At 41.6% G+C, this 25,248-nt stretch overlaps 1 protein-coding gene across 1 annotated transcript in view; it reads left to right on the forward strand.

Moving 5' to 3' along the window:
- The window catches only part of cbl (Cbl proto-oncogene, E3 ubiquitin protein ligase), a 39,416-nt gene extending 14,242 nt beyond the window's left edge, over positions 1–25,174 (forward strand). The window contains exons 4-17 of the mRNA XM_046863629.1: positions 9,173–9,319; positions 9,444–9,600; positions 13,064–13,185; positions 14,127–14,264; positions 14,548–14,635; positions 14,729–14,860; positions 14,959–15,180; positions 15,909–16,040; positions 16,178–16,534; positions 17,152–17,246; positions 17,346–17,507; positions 17,616–17,725; positions 19,161–19,358; positions 21,208–25,174. Of these exons, the coding sequence (XP_046719585.1) occupies positions 9,173–9,319; positions 9,444–9,600; positions 13,064–13,185; positions 14,127–14,264; positions 14,548–14,635; positions 14,729–14,860; positions 14,959–15,180; positions 15,909–16,040; positions 16,178–16,534; positions 17,152–17,246; positions 17,346–17,507; positions 17,616–17,725; positions 19,161–19,358; positions 21,208–21,473 (2,326 nt within the window). The 3' untranslated portion in view covers positions 21,474–25,174. The remainder of the gene's footprint in view (positions 1–9,172; positions 9,320–9,443; positions 9,601–13,063; positions 13,186–14,126; positions 14,265–14,547; positions 14,636–14,728; positions 14,861–14,958; positions 15,181–15,908; positions 16,041–16,177; positions 16,535–17,151; positions 17,247–17,345; positions 17,508–17,615; positions 17,726–19,160; positions 19,359–21,207) is intronic.
- The last annotated feature ends 74 nt before the right edge of the window (positions 25,175–25,248 follow it).

Here is a 25,248-nt window from a genome sequence, read left to right on the forward strand (position 1 = left end):
GGGGGTCGAGTCGTGCTTCGATCCAGAGTGCTGAGCTTTACACAAGGTAATAGGAGCAGATGGTTTGTAATTCTCTCTTTCTCTCTCTCTCTCTCTTTTTCTCTCTCTCTCAATTTCTTTTAAAGCAGCATGTACCTGACAATACAGGGCAGAGAAGATGCAAATTCTCTGATATTTAAAAATAGATGTTTTGTCTTCTTACAATACAAGAAGTATGACAATATCACCCGAATTTCCAAGAAAATCATTTGTGTATATTTGCAAACAAGTTCTTCTAATGTTATTGTTTCATTACCTTCTTTGAACATCTTACCATTAACAAGTACATATTGTCAGTACTTTTGACCATGTGGTCAAATACTGACCCCTGCTATAAATGCCACAGCCAAGTTCACTGATACACTACAACAAACAGGCATAACATTATGAGCACCGGCGTAATATTGTGTCAGTCCCCCTTTTGCTGCCAAAACAGTCCTGACCGGTCGAGCATCAACAGCATTAAGTTCTTAAGCAATTTGAGCTACAGGAGCTCATCCATTGGATCGGACCACACGGGTCAGCCTTCATTTCCCACGTGCATCGAGTAGCGTTGGCTCACATCCCACAGGAGCTGCTGTTTTAGAGATGCTCTGACCCAGTCGTCTAGCCATCACAATTTGGCCCTTTGTCAAACTCGATCAAATTTTTTCTGATTTTCTGATCAATTTTTAGGAAAAAAATGTTAAATTGCTGCCTAAGAGCCACTAACAGGTGCAATGATGAAGATAATCAGTGTTCTTTACGTCACTGGTCATAATGTTATTATGTCAATGTTATACCTAATCGGTGCATATGAATAAAAGTGATTAGACGCATGACTTATCCAGTCTTATATGGTTGTTCTTCAAACTGTAACTGTTGTGTAGAATGTCTTTGGATGAAAACACGGTGTACGTGGGTTGGAGTGGAAGATCTTGCGTCCCCTGCAATAGAGCTTTTGACATCAACCCTACTGAACACTTTTGGGATTAATTAAAATGCTGACTGCCCTTGTAGCTGAATTAGGGCCCCAGGATGACATGCTTCAAGACTTTTTTCTGTTCTGTCACATAAGTGGTGAGACGACCTTTAACTTGGTGTCCAAAACAGACAAGTCACTAGCGGTCTTCACCCCGCATCTAATTAAAATGAGCACTTCTCGTTTTTTTTACCGTTTTCTCGACCCAGCAGAGTTTTAGATTGATGCCATTCTTAGTGTGTGTTGTAACAAACGGCATTAGATTGTATTTATTGGCGGAGATTTCGAAGGCTTTTTTAATAGGCTGCTGGAAAAAGGTGTCTGCCAAATACCAAAGACCGCTGTGAGAGGCTGAGAGTGAAACTCCACCGTTTGCACTGATATTCTTCAATTCGCATCTCCGTCACATTCATAACGCACCGTAAGAAGTCACAGAGTGGGTACATGCCAAATAAATGATAGTTTATTTATAATTACAGCCATCACATTGTTTTTAGATACTAAACGTAGACATTCTTTAATAAAACTTGGACCTGTTTTCAGTCAAATTGGAAGCCAGAGGACATGCGCTCTAGTGTCCGCACTCCCATTCATACGAGGGGTGTTCAAGTCAAACCTTTTAAAAAGCCAAACGATAAAATAAAAGAACAAATTTCAAGGAATGAAAACTACATTTTATTTTTCGACATACTCCCTGTCCACATGTATCCACTTACCCCAGTGTTTAACTAATGCCTGGATTTAGCGTAGAAAGATTTGGCAGCACGCCTGCACCGTTCCTGTAGAAGGATTTGTCTCTTGCAATTTCACGTCAGGTTACGCGTCGATTATCCAGAATCATGCGTTCCACTCACTGAATGTTCACAGGAGTAACTGCCGCTGGCTGGGAACGACTACAACTGGGATCGTCGCTGACTGACGTTCGGCCATCTTTGAAACGTTCACACCATACAGATGTGTTACTGCTGAGTGTCTCATCACCGTACCGTGCGATACGCCTTCGTTTACCACGTGCTGTTCCGATGCAAGCACTTACACTGTTGTCTGCCATCTTGATCGATGGTCTCTGGACAGTCCCACGACATGTGCGCTGTCCATCAGTAATAGGACACGCTAGCCACTTACTACTGCGTGTAGTACCGCCACGCTAGCATCCATTTTTATACCTGCAAAATGAAAAGTCCCGCTTTGACTTGAACGCCCCTCGTAGTTCGACTACATGCGCTTTACTGTCCTCAAACACGTTAACATCTAGTTTGCTGACATTCATGTTACCAGCTCTTAGCCTTCAGTGCGAGTCGCTGTGTGTGTGTGTGTGTGTGTGTGACTGCAGCTTCATTGTTAAACTGATGATTAGATATCGGATTCGATCTCTTTTACTTGCAAAAGTGTACAACTGGTAACCCACACACACCCAACATAAAGAATAACAATACATTTAAGGAAGCTCAATTCTATAGCAAAACCACAGAGCATGTAACTGCAATCTTATTAAGGATGTAAAACCATATCGTGTTTAATAAGTCATTGTTTTTCATAGATCTGTGAATGTTTTTGTGTTCTCTCGCTACGCTTCACTGCTCCAATTTTAAAACTGCTGTGCACCTTTGTCACCCGTCCTCCACTGTAATGCAGATTAGTCTATTAGCATCTAAAGCACGTGATAGATTTGCAGTTGTGTAGTCATGCACTTAAGTGCAAGGCAGTGATATATAAGCAGTTTCAGCTTATTTCTTTATTATTATTTTTATTATTGTTTTTTACATGTTTGCCATCTTCTTCCTGAATTTGCAAATGATCAGTTGTGTTTTGCATTGTGCATTTGTGCAAATGTTTTTGGGGTATAATCCTGTCATGCCTTTGTGCACCTCGGGTCTGTATAATAGGAGAACCTTCCACCCGTGGCTAAATTTAGACCACAATGTCGTAGCAGATTCTTGTGCACAGGGTGCCTGTTAATCTCCCCCTCAAACCCTTCAAGGCATTTAGCAATCTCAGTTTGGCCATCATTTGATCTTATCTCTGATTCAATAGTCCTGTATGGACGAGGCCGCTACGGGATATGTAAAACGGCAGAGCAGAATATCAATGCAGGGTTTTTTTTGGAGTGTAGGCAGGGTCGAACATCAGGTCGTGCGGTGTAACTGACAACTCGTAACTGCTTTGTGCGATGAGATCGTGATCAAGTTTCCTTTAGTTCAAGCTTCTAGCGCATTCGCACAAACGCATGTGTTGTGGTAAAGGTATCTCTTTTGTACTCGTGCTGCATGTTTCTACGTCCTGTTACGCCGCGCGCTCTGTGAACTCCTGTTTGAGCTGAGCAAACTCATTCAGCGAAAAAAGACAAAGCAGCACACGATGAAGACTCGAGATAAAGCGCCACTCGAGTTTCGAGTCGTTTCGCCGGATTACCACAGAAAACGTAAATAAGTTTGCACGCGGCGTTTTTTTTTTTTACCTTTTTACACTTTTTAAAAAAATATATATAAAATTGTTTTTGACATTCTCCATACACTGTTTGAAATTTTGGTCTTTAATGAGAAATTGGATTACACTACAGTCTGCCTTGCGTTCTTTTCTTCTCTCTCTCTCTCTCTCTCTACCTACTCATTACCCAGGTGCAGTGTAAACCCTTTTCATTTAAAAGCAACGCAACGATTCCAGACTCCCAGATAACGACTTTTAAATGACTCCTTTAATTCAGTTCTCTTATTTACTCTTTTAACAAGATCACATTAACCCACACGAGCGTGACGCGCTTACAAGAAGGGAACGGCTAAATGACCCCATTTTCACCAGCTTCCTCAGTGGAGTATAAACTCGCTCGGCCATTTTTACCCACACCGCTGCAGGCTAGCCATGTGGCTTTTAAGGATGGAAACACGCTTGATGAGCAGTATGCCTACCCTTCCCCATTCGCATCATGTTTATTTATGTTCTCGCAAGTACACTTAAGAAAAAAAAAAAAAGAAAAGCACTACTGTGCACTTCCCCGTTTGCCCTCAAGACCTAATTAAAAAAGAAACACACACACACGCTTTGTTCTCTTTTTTTCCTTTCTGTTGTCTGTAAACACCTTTTGAAAGAAAATTAGGGCTGTAAAATTGCACGGAAGTTCAAAATCAGAGGGAATAGACACTACTTTAAAAAGAAATTTCCCGTGTCATATAGTGGATATACGAAGCCTGCTTTATTCTGGTGTAAATGTGTGTGCAGTGAAGTGAGAGACCGCTGTCACTGCTGTTTCCTGACTGATCTGGTGTGAAGCAAGTTCCGGAGAGTTAAATATGTATAGAGATGACTGTGTATATTTAAAAAAATCGGAAACCCCAGAAACTCGTAATTGTCCTTCAGCGCATCCTTTATGCGTTCAGAAGATTGTATTTTCATGCTTGTCCAATCAACATAATCATAACTGTATGGATTATGGATGTAGCGCGTATGACGTGTCCATTCGGCGTTCTGATTGTAACCGTGCGTTACGTTATGAACATGGTGCTATAAATGGGCCAGTATATTGCAACAGCTATGCTTATTGGGAGGACTTTTGGTTACGACAATATCTTTACAACAAACCCATCACCAGTCATAACCTTTTCAACTCCAGCTCTCTTTCCCTTGTTGCGCAAAAAGCTGATGATGTTCTCTGAGCTTGAGCTCTTGCTGGATGAGTATGTTTCAGCTCAGACCTGCCCCCAGTGGACAGAACTCTTAAACCTCTAAATTACTTCTCGTCAACTCCATAATGGTCGATCTCTAATAATGACGTTTTTATGCTGCTTTAGCCGATGTGATGTCAAGTCGAACGTTAAATATAGTCCAGATCAGTTCGAATAAAATGGTTCACTACAGAAGATCAGAATCGGCCCTAGAAAGTACAGCTTACTAGATTCTATTATAGATGGCACATATAAAGCATACATTTAATTTCGTTATTGAAAATTTAGTTATGAAAATGTTTAGTTGTGGTTTTTTGCTTGGAAATCAACTGCTCTGATGTCCAAGTGACAGAATTCTCACGTTCATTATGGTGTTTGATGAATACTTTTATTTTTTTATGGTATAGGAAGAAAATGTATGCATTGATGCATTGCATTGAAGATTCCATGCCAGCTTCATTATGGACGTGTTTACTTCTTGATTACAAATAGGTCGATCAGGCTTTTTCACAAGAAAACTCCTTCACTGTGTGTTTGGGAAATTTTTTTTCCCCCACAAAAAAATACTTGTGAAATATTTAATATCTTACATTACGTCACAATGATCTCAAGATAGTCCCTTTTTTTTCTTTTTTATAGATAGATAGATAGATAGATAGATAGATAGATAGATAGATAGATAGATTTCAATTCTTCTGCTTCTGTGTATGGAAAATCATTTATGATGTAAATACTACTTTTAATTCTATACCACAGAAGAGTCATTACAAGTATTTCTGTGTATGTGACAAGTACAATTAGAATGAGTTTGATGCACTCGTATGGCACTAACATTTCTATTAAAAATAATGATGATCGTTTCGGTGTGTCGTAAAACAGTTGTAAAATGTAGCTGTAGTCTGTAGCTGCGTAGGCCTACAATGGACTGTGTATATCCACCAGGTTCTTCCCTTTTCTCGCAGGATGTACTTTCACCTTCACATTGCACGGAACAGAGAATGGCCCAATACTGGCACTTACTGAATGTCCAAAAGGAAGTGTAGCGTGTTTGGCAAATTATACACTCTTGCACAAGACTTGAAACGTGACCCCAAGTAGTCACCCCTCATTCATTTCACTTCTGCTCAAGTTCCGCAGCGCGCCGAGCGAAAGGTGGGGATGCAGAAGGGCTCTTTTGATTGTCTGCCTTGGGCATTCGTAGACTTCTGTCTCCCCTCCGTTGTTGGCCTGGCTTTTTTATCATGGAAAACAGGAAACAGGAAGGGAGCAGCCAGCTGCAGGTTAAAGGTCAGGCCAAAAGAGGAGGAAGGCTTACAAAAGCACAGTATCTAGGGAAGTATCACAGTATCTTTGGCTCATATGCAGTGTCATGACGAGGAGAGGCCAAGAGCCTGAATAGAAAAATGGAGGGGGGCAAAAGCTTGTGTGTTCATACTTAGTCATAAAAGCTAGTGTGTGGGTGGACAGTGGAGGATTTGTGTCTGTGTTTGGGGGGGCATACAGATATTTAGTTTGTTTGAACCAGCAGGAGCAGTGTAATCAATCCATGCAAATTTCCACACAATGGTGAGATCAGTTTCCAGATCAGATATTTGACAGTCAAAAAAAACAACTATAAATGGCAATACACAAGAGCACATCAAAACCGAACACAGGTTTTCACCATATTTTAGTTGTGTATGCACTTCCCTAATCATGGCTTTGCAGTTTGCATGATTACTGCCACCCAGTTTTAGCCTCTATGTTCTATAGCACGCAACTGCAGTATGGGAGGGGGGATCTGTGGGTTTAAAAAAAAAAGAGGAGATTCACAGTGAAAAGTGCTGGCAGGAGTCCCAGAGGAAGAGAAGGGCCTTCATATAGCATTTAGGCCCTGCTACTCTAGCCATTAAAACAAACAAGCGCTACCAGAGCCCCATGGGAGGAGGATCTAGTTCTGAAAGTTTTAAGGGCAGTTTGAAAGGATTTTTTAAAGAGCAGTATATGTGCTTTTATACGAGATGTAAATCTTCATTTCAGTGCAAGCACTCCAGCAAATAATGCTAAAAATGAAGATTTGCATCTTGTATAAAGCTACTGCTCTTAAAAAAAAAATGCTTTAAAGATGCACGCTATTTGCAACAAGAAATGTATTTGACAAAAATAAATGGAAGTGTCTCCATGTTGAGGTGCTTAAGTGTAATTGGTGTAAATGGTGCCACTCTAGAAGAACAAGGACATTTTGAGAGACAGAATCAAAGTACAGTATGGTGGTGGTGCCACTTCTTGTAGCTCATTAGCATCAGCCGTAAGTGTCATTACAGTGCATTCCATATCCTGTGATGATAAAGCAAAAACCCCGGACTTGCGATATATATATTTGCAAATTTATTCAAAGGAAGAACTAAAAGACACAAGAATTCAGAACCTTTGCTATAAAAGTTTAAATGGAGCCCAGGTCCATCCCATTTTCGACGAATGATTTGTGAGACACTTCTTTACTTTCTGTTGATTGGACATTTGATAATGCACACACCCGTCTATATAAAGTTGGCTGAAAACATACAAGAGCAAAAACCAAGCCATGAGGTCACAGAACCTGGCTGCAGAGATCCCAGTTAGGATTGTGTTGAAGCACTGATCTGGGGAAGTCGACAGAATATCTACTAGTACATCTGATGGTTCCCAAGATCCTATTAGCCTCTATAGTAAAACGGCAATCTTAAGAGAAGGGCTGACCAAGAAACTGTGTGTGTGTGTGTGCACGCATTTTCAGCTATTTAGACCATATACACCAACCAGGCATAATGTTATGACTGGTGAGTGAATAACACTGATTATCTCTTCCTCATGGCACCTGTTAGTGTGTAGGATCAATTGGGCAGCAAGTGAACATTTTGTCCTCAACGTTGACGTGTTAAAAGCAGGAAAAATGGGCAAGCGTAAGGATTTGAGGGAGTTTGAAAAGGGCCAAATTGTGATGTCTAGACGACTGGGTCAGAGCATCTCCAACACTGCAGCTCCTGTGGGATGTTTCTGGTCAAAAGTGGTCCAAGGAAGGAACGGTGGTGAACAGGCAACAGGGTCATGGGTTCACCGAGGCTCATTGATGCAGTGAAGGCTGGTCCGTGTGGTCCGATCTAACAGACGCACAAATTGCTGAAGGGGTTAATGCTGTTAATGCTCGATAGGTCAGGACTGTTTTGGCAGCACAAGGGGGACCAACACGATATCAGGCAGGTGGTCATAATGTTATGCCTGAGTGGTGTGTCTTTCCACATCATGTCTAATCAATTGAATTTGCCACAGACCAAGTCCAGTCCAAGTGCAGAAACATCTCCTAGATTACCCTGAGCTGAATTCCAAGTTTCCTAGCAAAGGGTCTGAATTATTCATTCATTGTAATATTTAATTAATGTATATCTTTTTTTAATGACTTTTTAAAGTTGTCTAGCATTTGCTTTGCTAATATTGCTATTAACTTTTGACATTGCTGTTCATTTCATTGTGGCCGCATTGCTAATGTTTTAATCAGGCAGCATTTTGCGTGTTTCGTATCCTCATTTAGGAGTTGCTTGCGTTTGGCAATGCAGCACAGCTGTTCCCCATTGAGGGCAGCACATTGCCACCTTTTTTGCACCAAGCCCTGAAAAAACAGGGGCTCTTGCTCTTTTGCTATGTTATAGATGAATGAATTGGTAAACATTAGCATTAAGAGTCGAGACAGGCTATTTATTTATTTATTTATTTATTTTAAATTAGGTGCTCTGACCTCAAATTCATAGTCGCCGCTAAAGGCAATGCGCTTTGCACTTTTGCTTCACTTTTTTATTGGAAGGAAGATAAATCGGTTCAAAGAAATGCCGAGAACAGCAGGCGATTGTGTGTGTGTGTGTGTGTGTGTGTGAGAGCGAGAGAGAGAGAGAAGATGAATGACATCTGGAGAAGATAAAGAAATCTCCTAGGCCGCTGTTTTGCTATTGATCGCTATATAACATTGTTCTTAAAATGAGAGTATCTCTGTCTATTTAGCATCAGAGCTCAAGAGATTCTTGTATTTGTTGTGTTTTGATTTGTGCTCTCACCTGTGCTTGCTTGTGGTACAGAGTTTAGAGAGAGTGAGAACGAGAGAGAGGCATCTGCGCTCTTGTCACACACTCACACACTGTTGTGCATGTCAATTCTCCAGACTGGAGCATTTGCACAATCCCCCACTGTGCTAGTCTGTAAATCATGACATCCCCCCAACCCGCCTCTCCCTGCTGGACTCTCTGCCTCGCCTCGCCTCTCCTTTCCTCTCCTCTCCTCGCGCCCAGGGCCAGTAGCATCATCCATAGCTTTCACGTCTTTCCCTGCTCGCTCTGGAGCCGCTTCTTATTCTCTGCAACACAGAAAAGCTGCTAAATAGATATTTTCTGTCATTCATCTTTCAGTAAACCTTTGTTTGTAAATAAACCAAAATTTTGCATGTGTGTGTGTTTGTGTTTTGCGCAAATGACTCTTGACATACTTTTTTTGTTTCCTTTTCTTTCAGGCGAAACCTGACCAAACTATCGTTAATCTTCAGTCACATGCTGGCTGAGCTCAAAGCCATCTTTCCCAACGGTTTATTCCAAGGGGATAATTTCAGGATCACGAAGGCAGATGCAGCAGAATTCTGGAGAAGATCGTTTGGAGACAAGTGAGTGATCCTTTTTTATTATTATTATTGCCGGAAGTTCATTTTATTGGGTGACACAAATCACGTTATTGTCTGGCTTGCTTTTAAAACTTCACGTTTCTGTGTGTCTCCCTGATTTGAGCAGGACTATCGTACAGTGGAAGGTCTTCCGCCAAGCGTTGCACGAGTTTCACCCAATCAGCTCTGGTTTAGAGGCCATGGCCCTCAAGTCCACAATAGACCTCACCTGCAATGACTACATCTCCGTATTCGAGTTCGACATCTTCACCAGACTGTTTCAGGTGCGCTATTTCGGCTACACAACTTCTCCCCGACACAGACTGCCTTCTCCGATATTGTTTCTGGTATCAAAAGTTTAACAATGGCCATTGTTCGCTGTTCACACACATCTGCAGGTGTCTCAACATCTATGTGTTTTGTGGGGGGAATAAATACTGCTGCACCATTTCTAACGACTGCAAACGGAGTGAATCATGTGATCAAGCTTCAGACAGATTATTAATCTTTAACAAAGATTGAAATGTCATCAATCTTCAAATCCGAGGAGAACTTTTGACCATTTGAGCCCAATACATAGAGATAATAAACACACAATTGAATGTACATTTCATGCCATTTGCTTTCTCAGCGATTAGTTTCACACCGTGCTGAAATCCTAGTTCATGGTTTTACATCCTGACACTTAGATTACTGGCATTTCTGGTAAAACCTAAAAAGACTTTAGTATATCCAAATTTCAGCTCATTTCACTTATTCCAACGGGTAATTAAATAGGATCTTCACCTTCTTGGACTACATGGCCTAACCATGCCTTATTTCTCTCAGCTTTTACAATCTTGCATCCCTGTTTGGACCACTAATGTGGGTCACGTTAGTAACATCAGCGAGTAGACCTTTATGGTCAAAGCCCCCAAATTTGAGAATGCCATCCTCCCTTTGTGACAGTTTTCTGACTGCATGACCATCACACTATCGCACTGTTGAAAGTATTAGGGTCCTCTTTGTTATAACAGCCTCCAGTCTGTTTGGGTTTGGTTGTAGTGATTTTGTGTCCATTCAGACACAAAGGCTATGGTGAGGTCAGGCACTGATGTGGTTTCATTGAAAGAATATATTTTGCAGCACATATATTTTTTTATATTTCTTCGCAAATCCCAGCAATGTTAGGGACCTGGGGGCCAAGGTGCAGGGTCAGCCATGTTTCAGCTCTCCCCTTGTTTAAGGGCCCCCAAGAGTGCCAGCTTGGCGATACCGGTGCTTGAACCCCGACCCTTAATCACTGAGCTACCACATCCCCCATATTGGCTACTATCCCCCATATTGGCTACCATTCACTATATTTGACTACTATCCCCCATATTGGCTACCATCCACTATATTTGACTACCATCCACCATATTTGGCTACCATCCCCCATATTTGGCTACCATCCACTATATTGGGCTATAATCCCCCATATTTGGCTACTCACCCCCATATTTGGCTCCTATCCCCCGTGTTTGGCTTCTATCCCCATATTGGCTACCATCCACCAAATTTGGCTACTATCCCCTGTATTGGCTACCATCCCCTTTATTTGGCTACCATTCCCTATATTTGGCAACCATCCCTCATATTGACTACCATTCCCCAGCACAAACTTTTCACAAACTATGGAGGCACAAACGTGTAGCTAATCAAACGCCTTGACGTTATTATTTTTCTTCTGTTAATAATATCTTTTTGGGTCTATAATTCTGGCAGTTTCCTACTCTTATAAGAGCATTTAGAAGCCTGTGTTTCTGTGTAAGTAATCGACTCATTACACAGATTACGTTAGAGCAGGCATCACAGAGAGTGCATAGTGAGGCAGCCTATCATTACATATCATATCCACCCTTTAATTAAGCTGCTTTCCCCTCATCCCTGTGCATCAACGCTAATTCAGGAAGAAGGAGGGGATCGTTTGAAATCTGCTATGATTCAGCTCAGCGGCTTGAAAAAAAGCAAGATGTGGCTTATTAAAAACTTAAACGCTGCCTCTGAATTTTAAATGTTCTGAAGAAAGCGGTAGCAAGTATATTCAGTGACCTGAATCATCATCTACTCTGGAATTATTTACAGTATTATGTCAGTATTTCACATCATATGCTCTCAGTAGGATCACTGTGCCTGTGTTTTGATAGTCAGCATTCAAAATTGTTCCTGGGATCTTTCTTTGGCCTTGCCATCAGCCAGAAATAGGCATGCTGTTTACAGAGAGCTTGTGTTTACTCTTTGATGAAGCTCTACACGGAAAGGCTATGTTTTTATTTTTTATATTTTTTTCCTGATTCTGAATGACCTGTTTGATGGCAGGAAAAGTCCAAGTCTCTGGTACTTTAATTCTTTGGATAAAATGTTTAATTTGAGGGGTGCAGTTGAGCATTGTTTAAAAGGGACCGCCCCCATTTCTGCTGATGTGGCGTAATTTCCCAGAACTTTCAAAATATGAATTGGTGATAACAAAATATTAAAAGAAATGTTTGACTTTGATGTTCATTAACACATTAATATATATTTTCCAATTTAATATATTCACAAAATCATCTGTACATGTGTTGGTCTCCTTAAAGGAAACCAAGGCCCAAATAGTTGAAGCCAAATTGTATGATCTGTTCAGTTTTGTGGTCCATAAGTCCTCTTTTCAAAATTTCATAAGTCCTCATTCAAAATGAATGCAAACATGAACAGTCATTTTCAAAAAAGGAACTACTGTATATATTTGTCTTTGACCATATTTAACATTTGCGGTTGCACACATCACTCAGCATGTTCCGAACTGAAGCATTTAGAATGCAAATGAGACAGATGGATGTTAAAAGATCTTTAAGGAAGGCAAGGCCGATGACATGTGAGCGTTCTGACCCCCCTCTCAGTAAGGAGGACGGTGATGGATTTATCATCATATAGTGCAGCTGAATACATAGTTTTGTTTTGTCCTTACATCAAGTGTCATTTGGATATGGTGAAGCCAAATGTTCTATTAAAATGTATTAATTTGGCGCTATTTTGTTGTCCTAGCTGTCCATTGACTTTTATGCTAAATTAGATATTTTAACCAAATCTCTGACAGGAGATTAAAAGCTGGCTGTAGCTGAATGAACAAGTTCATGACCCCAACATGATTATGAATCACTCTTCTGCAACTTAACAAGTGTCCCTCAACATGTACGTCACAGAAAAAGGGCTGTTATTTTGTCCAGAGATGATTTTCTGGATGTGATGCCAGAATGTTACTTTTTCTGTTAATATGCCCATTTGAATATTCATTAGTTTACCGATTGCATCATCACAGGTTCACAGAATCACAGGTTGACATCAGTTGTCGTATTGCCTGGCCGTATGAAACTGAGAGTTGGTCAGTTTGGCTTCTTTATTTTTGTGTCTGACAATACTACCGCCGTGGTTTTGAGCTCTGCAGTTTCAGTAGAGGTTGAAATAAAAAAAAGCTCATTGTTTTAGTACACTCGTTGATTCGCCCAGGAACGATTCCATTTGCTCAGCTTCTCACCTATGCTCTCATATCCATTAAATTCATTCGCATTCATTCTCTTCCAATTAGACGTCCCGCTGTTCCGGTCTGTATTTGTTAACGTGGACCCAAGGGTTTTTTATCAGACTAACTGGCAGACCCGCTGCACCGAATGACTCATTCTCATTACCGGCTCGCACATTGTGCTCAGCGCTGATTCTAACCGCATGTGTGTTTGTGTGTATTCGTAGCCATGGTCATCTCTGCTGAGGAACTGGAACAGCCTTGCGGTGACTCACCCGGGATACATGGCTTTTCTCACCTACGACGAGGTCAAAGCTCGTCTGCAGAAGTTCATTCACAAGCCGGGCAGGTAGTACACCCACTACAATCTCTTCCACGTTTCCATATGGACAATACCCCAACAATAAACCTATTCTGTACGGTCATAACTCTCCAGCCTTTTTCATGCTTCTCTCCCACACGAGGCCTGTGCACAACAATAGGGCATCTACGCATTGTCCTTTTGGATAAGATAGCCACTATATATATTCGCACGCAGCCACAGTCCCATCCAAAAACACCATTCATTACATGCAGGCGGGGTTAGATAATTCTGATTAACAGTTTTCACACAAAATGGGAACACACAGAGACAATTCACGTTCGGTCAGAAGACCTCGTGCAACCAGCGGCTCACAGAACAGCTTGGTACAAGAGATCAATAGATGTATTGTAAGAGTCGCATGAAGTCACACCGATTTGTTGCATATTCATTAGCGAGTACTGTATATGTCCTTGTAGGTTCATGCAGTCTCATATTCTGCTTTCCTAAAAGGACCCGTAAGCAGCGTCGATAAAGATAACTGTGATAATTCTCGCCTGATGGAATGAGAACAAAGGAGGCAGACTTTACGTAGCTTCGATTCATCGTCCTATAGCGTTTTTCTCGCCGCGTAAAATTACTAATCCAGCTTAAACAAAAAAGGGCACACACAGTGCTGTCAACGTCCTATTAAAGTACAAGGTTGCCGGAGTTTGCTACACTCTGAATCACCGCTCTCGCTCTTTGGTGCATAGTGCCTACTGGGAGAGGAAGTGGACATAAATAGGCTCGCATAGATCACACACAGGTGTTGATGCTCATTTGTTATCGGCTCACTCGCTGCAAGTCTTGCCACCCTTCACATCTTGTTCCTGACCACGCCTCCGCTAAAACACTAGTACATTCAATGGCAAATGTTGCCTTTTTTGCATGTTTATCGTTGTGTAAAACGTTAACTTTAATTGGGACTACTTTTCTCTGCACTGTAGCTACATTTTCAGACTGAGCTGCACTCGTTTGGGCCAGTGGGCCATCGGTTACGTGACTGCAGACGGAAATATCCTGCAAACGATTCCCCACAATAAGCCTCTCTTCCAGGCTCTCATTGACGGCTTCCGGGAAGGATTGTAAGTGTGTTTATATCCGTCATAACCCACTTCTGTTGTGCTAGACTGGATGGCTTTCTACAAATAATACAGTACATGCATCATTGCTTTTCATTTTGTATAAATTAGCTTCCTACATTGAAAGTAGTGTCGCGGTTAAGGCTGAGAATTTCAGATGATTCATTATGATTTTTCTTTCTGTTACAGTAATGTTAATGGAACAGTCTCAGAGCCATTGTTTTTTTTTTTTTTTTCTTTTTCTTTAATGAATTGGCTTTTTATGAACTGCACATCTGTGTTTCAGTTATCTCTTTCCCGACGGCCGTACTCAGAACCCGGACCTCACAGGGCTGTGTGAGCCCTCACCGCAAGACCATATCAAAGTCACACAGGTTAGTCTCGCTGCCGCGCTCTTCACAAAAGTGCATTCTCCTATTAGAAGTTTCAATGCTGTAACGCACTCCTTCCTTTCCTGCATTCAACAGGAGCAATATGAGCTATACTGCGAAATGGGCTCGACGTTCCAGCTGTGCAAGATCTGCGCCGAGAACGACAAGGATGTGAAGATTGAACCTTGCGGCCACCTCATGTGCACATCTTGCCTCACTGCATGGCAGGTCAGAATGACCGCAGTAGCAACAACTTCCTGGTTAGTACCAGTTACCGTAGTTTGATCTGTTTATTGATTGTCCAAGTCTCGAATTCTGTGCCACAGGAATCAGAAGGCCAGGGTTGCCCTTTTTGCCGCTGTGAAATCAAGGGCACCGAGCCCATTGTAGTTGACCCCTTCGACCCTAAGGACAACAGTGGAGGATCCTATGGGGGCTGCAGGGGTATGTTCGGGGCAGAGGGGGCGCCTTCACCAAGCTACGATGATGATGACGATGACCGACTGGAAGACCCCCACCTCATGATGAGCAAGCTGGCTTGTAGTAAAGTGAGTGTTTCTTAAAGACTTTGACTTTCACCTCAGTAACAATGATTCGGAAGGAATTCCCATTCACTCTCAACTCGGCTTATTTTCACACACCTCGGAATGCTGTAGCCTCTTGTCGGTGAGACAGATTACATCTGTGCTATCAGTTATATACTCAGTGCATCTGTTTTGCATGAAGAGGGTGGGAGAAAGAAATCATGGAAATTACATTTGGATAACTTTGCATGCATCTTCATTTCATGCAGCGGTTATTTTCCGGCCTTTCATTATAAAGAATACTTATTTCTCCCTGTGCTATTGTACATATTTTCCTTCATTGTTTTTCACATCGCCTGTTCATTCTGACTTATCAAACAAGATGTGAAACATGGCCTTTGTCAGCATTTTTGTGAGCGCTATTCATACTTTAGTGGACGAACCATTTGTGCAGCTTAGTTTTAGTTCCGACAAAGTAATCTTTTGGAGCAGTCTGACAATTGATGGACCATCTCTGGTCAGAAAGTGCTTCAAAATCATCCCAGCTGTATTTTAAGCGTTATTTTTTATTTTTGTCAGTGATCACTTAATTGAAATCATTTAGGTTGCCATGCATTATCCAGTCATTAAACTTTTATTTTTTTGTCAGTAATTTGATGAAATTGATGTTTTTTGTAGTGCAGTATGTAGTGTCACATCCTGTATGAAACGATAATGTGTTAGTAAGGGTTTATCTTTTTTGTGTTTTGCAGGTGGAGAGGCCTCCATCCCCACTGTCGGTGCCACCCCAATCATCTTTGCCTCCAGTACCCCCACGCTTAGACCTCATTCCACACAGACCTCCTAACCCTCCAGGGGCCTCCAGTCCTGGAGCAACATCTAAGGTAAATTTAATGACACTGCCTTTTGAAAGCACAGTACTGCGTTTGGTAAACAGCAGGACCATGTATAATCACATGGCTAGAAGAAAGCCGAAAGATGTTGTTTCATGGCATCGCTAACCTTTCCTTCCTTTCCTCAGGCTTCCTCACACCACAAAGACAAGCCATTGCCTCTGCCTCCGGCTCTGCGAGACCTGCCACCTCCTCCTCCTCCTGAGCGGCCTCATTCTGCCGGAGCTGATATTAGAATCCTGAGACGGCCGCTGCCCTGCACGCCTGGGGAACCACCTCGTGATAAACCACCTCCTACTCCTAATCGCAGTATGGCTGACTGGAATATACGCCCAGTCCCCAAAGCACCCTCCCAGATGGCTGCTGTAGGAGGAGAGGGCCGCGGGTCACGCGAGCTCTCTAACCGACACTCCCTTCCGCTCGCCTTGCCCTCGGCCCTTGATGGTCAGCGGAACAACAACTCTGCCAGTCTCGAGCACCAACTGGTGGGCATTTTTTTTTTTTTTTTTTTGCTTAGTACCAAACAGTAGTATTGAGTCAATAGTGGACTTATCAGCAGTCTAAACACTCTGTATTATAGTCGAGACGTGCTTCTTTTTTAAGCTTCGATAAAACTATAACCTGGGATTAGGGTAATGAGAGAGCTTTTTATCCCCATCTAAATGGATTTTGCCATTCAACTCCCACGCAGGCCATTCTTTCATACAATTTCCAAATCACGGGTCACTGTTCTCGTGGCATCTCCTGATCTCATTTCAAGTTGTAGTACATCATTTATACCCTTAAATTTCATGCCCTACATATAATAAAACGTTTTTTTACCGATGCAAATATGGTAAAAAAAAAAAAAAAAAGTGTTATGCCTCATGATAAAATTGACTACTTGTATCATATGCAAACTTTTTAAGCGATGCATCACATCTTTAACTTTTATGCCGATGTGAATCGGTGCATCTTACCATCCCTAATAGATGGTAAACGGACACTGTTTTTGTTGTTAAATCATGCCATTGTTCTCTACTCTGCATTTGCATAATATATTTTGGAATAATTTCTAAAAATATCACGTGTACCATTTCGCATTTCTGCCTCACTGCTGTAGTGTTTCGGCGCAACAGCCTCTATTGGAACTGAGTACGACAACCCGAAAGTGAAGCCCTCTGCATCAGCCAATGCCATTTACTCCCTTGCAGCCAGGTAAATGTTGTGTATATTTGTACGACTCTGCGTGTGACTCGCTCTGTATCACTTGCATGTTTAAATTATTTTTATCTATTTATTTTTTTGCACGGTCAGGCCCCTTCCTGCAGTGAAGCAGCTTGTGGGGGAGGATGGTGATGAGAATAATGACGAGTCAGACTACATGACTCCCAGCTCTCTGCCTATGCTGGCCGCGATGACTCCTTCACTAGGGGAAGCAGTACCCAGGCCTCACCACCCCAACACTCTTAATTCCAGGTGCATTGGTTTAGAAGCATCAACAATCGCAGTGTGTGTATGTATATATGTATATGTACATGTGTGTCTGTGTATAATGTGTAATGAACCATCTCTTTGATTGTCCAGGGGCATTCTTGATGATTTAGACCCCGATGGCCCACAGATGTATGAAGCCATGTTCAACATTCAGGCCCAGGCCCTCAGTGCCACACTCCCTTATCAAGCGAGTGATTCAGGTATGCCTACACATTCACACAGCCTGCATCAATAATGCAATTGTATTTTTGAGTTAAGACTTATTTCACAAGACACATCAGGCGAATCATCCTATATTATTCAATTTAATAAATGTTTATTTGCATAGCGCTTTTACCACTGGACATTGTCTCAAAGCAGTTTACACATATAATGCAGTAATAAAGAACGAATAAGAGTGTTCTTTATAAGTGTAAGTTTGTCCCTAATGAGCGCACCTGTGGCGAGAAAAAACTCCCCGATATGGCACAATGAAAAAACCCTGAGCGGAATCATACTCAAGACGGAACCCATTCTCATCTGGGTGGCCAAATACAAACTGTAGTTCTGAGTCAGAGTAGCAGACTGTTGACATTAAGTACAATCCAAATACATCCTCAAAGCTCCTGTGTTACTCTGTTATTTCATGGATCTCCAGGCCGTTGGTGCGAAACCATCCCCAGCTGCACAGAGTGGCCTCCAGTCGAAGAGAACCTTCAAGCAGAGGCAGGCGAGGATAAAAAAAATTATGAGAAAGTAGACAACCAACTAGTCATTGATCATTGAGGCATGAATTGGGGCACAGCCTAAATAGACAGAGTGCTGGCAATACTGTTTAGTGAGAGTGAGATTGAAGGAAAAGTGTGACCTGATGCAAGAAGTGACTCATAGTTATCTTTATAAGAACACTACATTTAGAAAAAGGTAGAGAGAAAACCATTGTGATATCAGTAGTTTTGATATGAGTAATTTCATGAGTTTATTGACTTTTCAAATACTGTATTTTTTTTAAACATCTACATTTCAATAAAAATGGTGTCTTTAATAATGATATTTAAGACAAAATTCTCGGCCAATATCAACTTTACTCGTAACGAAATTTGGTTAGATTTATAGTGTTAAGCAACAGGAAACAAAAGTCTGGGGTGGGGGGAACAGAGCTTGCATTCTAAGGATGAAGACCACGTCCACGTTTATAAGTTTTCATTTATAAAATGCCTATTTTTTGCTCTATTTTGGCCTTCCATCCACACTGAGACTGCACTTTTAGTCAACAAAAACATATAGTTTTTAAAAGCGCTCCCCAAAGCGGATAAATCTGAAACTGTCATTTGTGCGTCACCGTGTGGATTTTGAGAACAGAGGCTTTTGAAAAACAATGAGTCATTTTTGTCATTGCGATGTTTCACAGAGCCAGAAAGTAAATAAACGGCAGGCGGAAATGACGCAGGTTCACGTATTGCTCTCGTGCAGCACAGAGACGGAAGCGTTTTCAGACGTTTCAGTGTGGATGAGCAGCTGTGTGGGAGCGAAGCAAGTGTGCACGTGGATAGTTATTAAATATGTCTGTAGATATGTGGTTGCCTCGGTTCTCTACCACTGTAATTTGTGCAGTGAGGCAGGATTGTAATCACTCTTATCCCCCTCTGTATCCAGACTACTCCGAGTTACCTCCGCCTGTGAGCAGTAACGGGCCGCATGAGGCGGAGTGTGAGGAGGAGGAGGAGGAGGAGAACGGCTATGACATTCCCAAACCGCCTCTGCCCATCGCTCGACGCACGCTTTCTGAGGCGAGCAGCTCATCCGCTGCTTTCAGCCGCCTGTCTATGGACAGCGAACCAGGAACGCCGCTCTGTAAGTACACGCTAACAAATCATTACAAGTTCATCGCATCATTTTGAAGAAGTTTTTCAAACAAATATGATTTGTACCGCGTGAAGTTCAGTTTGTTACTTTTCTTCAATAGCATGAGGGATTTGTGATCAATTCCACCCACAGCTGTTATTTTTGTATCTACCCGCTTGCAGTATATCTACCATTTATAATACACACCTGTAGTCCAAATACAATTGGAAACCTCTGACCTCAGTTGACAGTATCAATAGCCAGTTTATTAATATTATTTATATAATTCATCCCTCTCAATGTTGCACAAAGTTTAGCTGATCTTCAGTGGTAATCTACCCAGAAGATATCTCTACCCAGGTAAAACATTTTTTTTCTTCTTTTTTTTTTCTTCCACTTATCACTTTGACAGCCTAAAATAAACACTTTCACAATCCCAAGTGCTCTCAGATCAAAAACTCAGCAATTTTTTGATAAATAAATGGATTTGCACCTCTTGAAAATAGCTTGCGAGTGAGCTGTGCTTGGTCCATCTTTAGTAGTGGTTTGTTTATGTTTCTACTTGATTTGTGTTCCGTGTCTGTTTTGATTTGCTTCATGGCTAAAGAATTTGAGGCTGTCCACACGTAGCTGCAGTTTTCTGGCATCTCACAGATTAAAAAAAAATACAAATTTAATGGGGAAAAACTTTTCACACTAATCCACAGCTTTTTATTTTTATTTTTTTTCACCTTCACATTCATGCATTCATTTAGTTAAACAGTATTGTGACAACAGTCTGAATCACTACAATTCAGCTCAATACCTTAGGAGAACATTCAATCAGACATTATTCGATATTTGATTTGACATCAAATCAGGGGGAAACGATTTGTGATCTTCAGCAAACTGAACGTGCCATGATTGTTGGTGCAACGCAAACTGGTTTTGATAAACTGCTGATCTCCTGGGATCTTCACCCCAACAGAGTTAACATAGAATGGTGTGTAAAACAAAAACACCCAGTGAGCAGAAGTTATGTGGGTAAAAAAAAAAAAGAGGTCAGAGAGCCAGACTGGTTCAAGCTGACAGGAAGTCTACAGTAACTCAAACTCTTCACAACTGAAGCAAGCAGAAAAGCAATGCAGAATGCAGAACATATAAAACGTGATCATAATCTATAGGAGCAGGACACCACATCAAATTTTATTCCTGTCAACTTTATTTTTCCCCACACATACGTTATAGCATAGTGAATTCTTTCTTCTTTTCTTTCTTTGGTGAGATGTCAATAAAAAAAAAACGAGGCCTTACTAGTATTATGAACAGCTAGTTTCCCTTTCAGAAGCGAGGACACAATTGTATGAAATGTCTTTAGATGTGGTAGCATTAAATCTTTCCTTCACCCAAACCAGTTTCAGGATGACAATGCCTCTGTGCACAAAACCAGCTGAAGATACAGTTCACGTGTTGGTGTGGAAGATCTTAAGTGGCCTGCTTTAGAGCTCTGAGCTAAACCCTATTGAACACGTTTGGGATGAATTGGAATGCTGACTGCACCCTACATCAGTACCTGACTTAACTGTTAAACTGTGAAACTGTTGTGGTTGAATGAGCACATCGTTTAGTCCCAAATCCGCTGTTCTAACCGCCTCCACTCTTCTGAGAAGATGTGGAGGCGGTTAGAACAGCGGATTTGGGACTAAATGTATAATGGGGGTATTCAGAAATCACATGAATTTAATGATCAGGTGTGTGTTTACTTGATTGTGGCCTCTCAGTGTTTTCAGCATATCAGTATTGTTATAAATTTCAGTCTGGCCCAGATGTCACAGTGATCCTCTTCTTAATTCATACTCGCTACAATCATCTCTTGCAGCGTTCGATTCCGCAGAAGCTCCCGAGCGACCTCCGAAACCCCTGCCTCGTCGCATGAATTCGGACCGCAGGCCAAGCCCCGTCCCGCCCGCAGCCGCATCCAGCAACCCGCAGATCAGCAGCGAGATTGAGCTACTCATGAGCCAGGGCTACTCGCACCAGGACATCCAGAAAGCACTGATGATCGCGCAGAACAACATCGAGATGGCCAAGAACATCCTGCGCGAGTTCGTGTCCGTCCCCTCCACGGCACACATTCTCACATAGCAGCCCTTCCTGATCCAGAGCGAGTCCAGTCTCTCCCTCTTTTTTTTTACTCCAGGGCCGTCCTCCAACCAGCGATCAGCGTACATCCCTGGTGCGTGAGGTGCTGGCCATATCCACCTCCTGCATGCTGCCAGCCAGCAGGAGCATTGTTCTTGAAGTCAGCCACATGGCATTGCACATCCACTGAGGCTTTTAGTCAAACTCAAGCAAGGACAAAAAAAAAAGTGTGTTTTATATAATAATTTAATTTATGAGTCCATATAGTTAATATATACACATTTAAGGATGGGGAGGTTTCGGGCAGGTCCAGAGTGTGTGTGTGTGTGTGTGTGTGTGTGTGTGTGTGTGTGTGTGTGTGTGTGTGTGTTATGCTTGTGGATATGGGAGGGACTCCTCAGCACTGCTGTTCTGTCACATGTGGGAAAACTGCAGCTGAACATTTGCTAGTGTCAAAAATTGCTTTGTGTGTTGTTCTGGTACTTTGTGTGCGTGTGGTAAATGTGAGTGTCGGTCATTTTCTAAAGTGGCACGGCATGAGTGACTGCCTCAGTACCACGACCTATAGAGATCCGATCCACCATAGATTTTCCCGTGTGTGTGTGTATGTGTGCGCGAGTGTGTAGAGTAGTACGGTCGTGTGATGTCGCTGACGCCGCCAGTTGTCATTGGCGTAAACAGTCATCAGTCACCTGCATTGCCTCTGCTGCTGTGTAGCATTACTGTAACCGATACACGTGCATAGCGCAGAATTGAATCCCGCTACAACGCCACATGCCCATGCTTTGTAGAATATGGCACCAGAAGAACGCAAAACCCGAGATGAAAAACCCAACACATTTGTCCGAGCCCTGAAGCAGACGAGGACTCCGAACCTTTGTGCGTGCGTGTGTTTGTGTGATGGCGAATGACAAGCTTTTATACATGCGTGCTTTCTAGAGTGTTCTCTAACAGATTAGTGGAGTTTGGACACAAAGCAACACGCTTTGTTTGAAGGAAGTGTTCGCTTATACAGTTTCTGAGATTTGGTCTGAAACTGATCAGCTAAGTGAAATTATTATTGTTGTTATTATTATTATTATTATTATTATTACTGTTGTTTTTTTTTTTTCGTTTTTTTTTGTTTTTTTTATAATTATTATTAATTCAGAAGTGCTTTACTGCTGCTACTCTTGTTAGTGCTAAACAATTAAGCCTTAAATGTATATTTGTGAATATTGTGTTTAACCTGTTTTAAAGTGACAGTATCTGTTCAGTTGATTTTGATTTATGTAGCATACTTGAAATTTTGAGCAGCCTGTGCTCCTCTGGCCAACAGGCTGCTTCTGTCGTCTGACTCTCTGTCGTCTGTCGCTCTCTCTCTTTCTCTCTCTCTCTCTCTCTCTCTCGGATCACTTTTGTTTTTCATGTATAGGGTGTTCCCTGAGACGTCATACTCCTGTCAGTGCCGTCACTGGAGCATGTATGCAAATGAGTGAAAGTATGTGAACGAACACCTCGTTGTAGGAAAGCTTGTGCTCGTGTCAGCGGTTTAGAGGTTTCACTCGTTGCGTTCTGAAATGGTTTTCGTGTTTGTCTTTTTTTTTTTGTTTTTTATCCTTCTCAGGAATACTGTACATCCACACAGACTCTATCAGTATTGAACGGGAAATGAAATGTGTCCGTAATTCTCGCATTCAGGGCAGAAGCACTGAACGACTACTTTGAAGTCTTCGACTAATTCGACACGTCTATCAGTTTTGTCGGCTTTCCTCAGATCTGCTTGGAAATTGGACACGCCGTCGGACGCTTGTGTTCTACAGAGGCGAAATTCCCAGCGTATGAAGCTCTGGAGGAAATAAATGATCACCTCTACATGCTATTTCATTCTCCAATTATAGTTATATGTATATACCCAGGCCCCCACACACACACACACACACACACACCCTAAAATATTGCACTGGCATAGCAGGTACTTCCACAATATGTAGCTTGTAGGTACAGCGTAGTTCACCAGAAAGGACAACGATCAAACAGGTTTTCTTTTCTGCCATGGAAAACAGGTGATCATTCATAGTTTCAGTATTTTGGTTTGCACCATGTGAAGTAGTGAAGCTTTGTTTTCAGATCAGAGCTTTTTTTTTTTTTTTTATTCCGATTACTGTATTTCTTGTCGTTATTGTATACCCTGTGCGTTTGTGCGTGTGCACCCATGTATCTGTGTATTGCAAGATTTCACACCGTACACCAATTTGTGCTCCGATACTGTCACTTTAAAATCGAGCGTATAAAGTTACTTATATATATAGACTACATGGAAAATTAAAAAAAAAATTCATTTTGTATTCCTGTACAATTTTTTTTTTTTTTTATTCCTCCATGTTGTTAATTTTTTTTACTGATGTGAATAATACTGTGAGCAGTGCCATATGTCTAGAAATGTTGTTCTGCTGCCCCCTAGAGTGAGGCCTTGCGAATGAGCGAACGTGTCCTTGCGTAAGCGATATTCCCGTCATACTGTCACACAGCCCCCGAAGCCTTTACAGTGACCTTATGCCGAGTAGATTGTTTTTCCGACCACGTGAGGGCGCACTTTCCCCATTTTGCAAAGATTCCGTCGTGTGCTCCATATTTTTCCCCTCATATCACTTTAGATGTTTGCAAAGTGCTATACTGTCTAATTACATGAATCAAATCAAACACGTCTTCAGTCTCATGTTTTAGGTACTGTTCTGGTACAGAGTTCCTCCTAGTGCTGTAGAAGTTACCCTGTAACTCCAATAATAACCTCTGCATGCTGATAGCTTGAGGTGAACTGTTGAAAACTCTTTTTTTTTTTTTTAAAGAAGTCAGTGTTAAAGGGTAAACGTGCTGGACGTCAACGTGTCGTTATTTAACGTGCGTCGCATGCTCGTGATGGTTCTTCGAAATTGTCAGAAGTCGCCTTAATAAGAATCGAGCGTTCCAGCCTTTCAGCCCTGGATATGAGGGAAAGAGAGAGAGAGCACGAAACTCATCCCACGGGCACGGGTCTGAGATTCGCTTCGCCTTAGTGATCAACGAATTCATGATCCAAACTGCCGTCTCATCAATTCAGTGCCATGATCCTCGACTTCTGCACGTGCGCGAGTTTCACAAATGTGTATCTCTTTAAACACTCCTTTAGTGTGGTCTGATGAGTGACACGCTCTCTAGAATAAACTGGTTGCACAAGTTCATGTAGGGTTTGTGCTTTCTTCATGTCAAAGCCAAATAAGTTTGGATATATGTATTAAATACAGACGTTTTACTATGTACAGTGTCGCACGCACATACATACATACATACAGTGTTGGGCCAACGAAGATAGAATGTTCTGTAACAGTCTGAACTCAAATACCATTATGATTCATGCATTTTACAGAGCAGGTGTGTTTGTGGTGTTTTATTTGTTTTACTTTCTTTGTTTTTTTTTTATTGTTTTTTTAAACATCGCTGCAAAAACTGGAAAAGCATTCAAGTGCAAATGAACTAGGACACGTTCCCTCTCCAGGTCGCTGGTGTCTATTCTTTTTTTTTTTTTCTGTTTTTGTTTTTTTGTCAAGAAATAAAGACTAATGATATTTATTAATGTTGATGTACTCCAACCCAGAAATCCCACCTTCATCTTCACAAATTTCTATGTTATTAAAAGCCATTTTGGAAAAAAATAAAAATAAAAAAATCTTCAGGAGTTGATCTTATGTTCTGAATTGTAATCTCTCTTTTTTTCATTTATGCAGATTTCGGATTATCAGGAAATTTTGTTCAAATGTAA

This window comes from Silurus meridionalis, chromosome 12 (assembly GCF_014805685.1).
Source record: "Silurus meridionalis isolate SWU-2019-XX chromosome 12, ASM1480568v1, whole genome shotgun sequence".
Lineage (NCBI taxonomy): Eukaryota > Metazoa > Chordata > Actinopteri > Siluriformes > Siluridae > Silurus > Silurus meridionalis.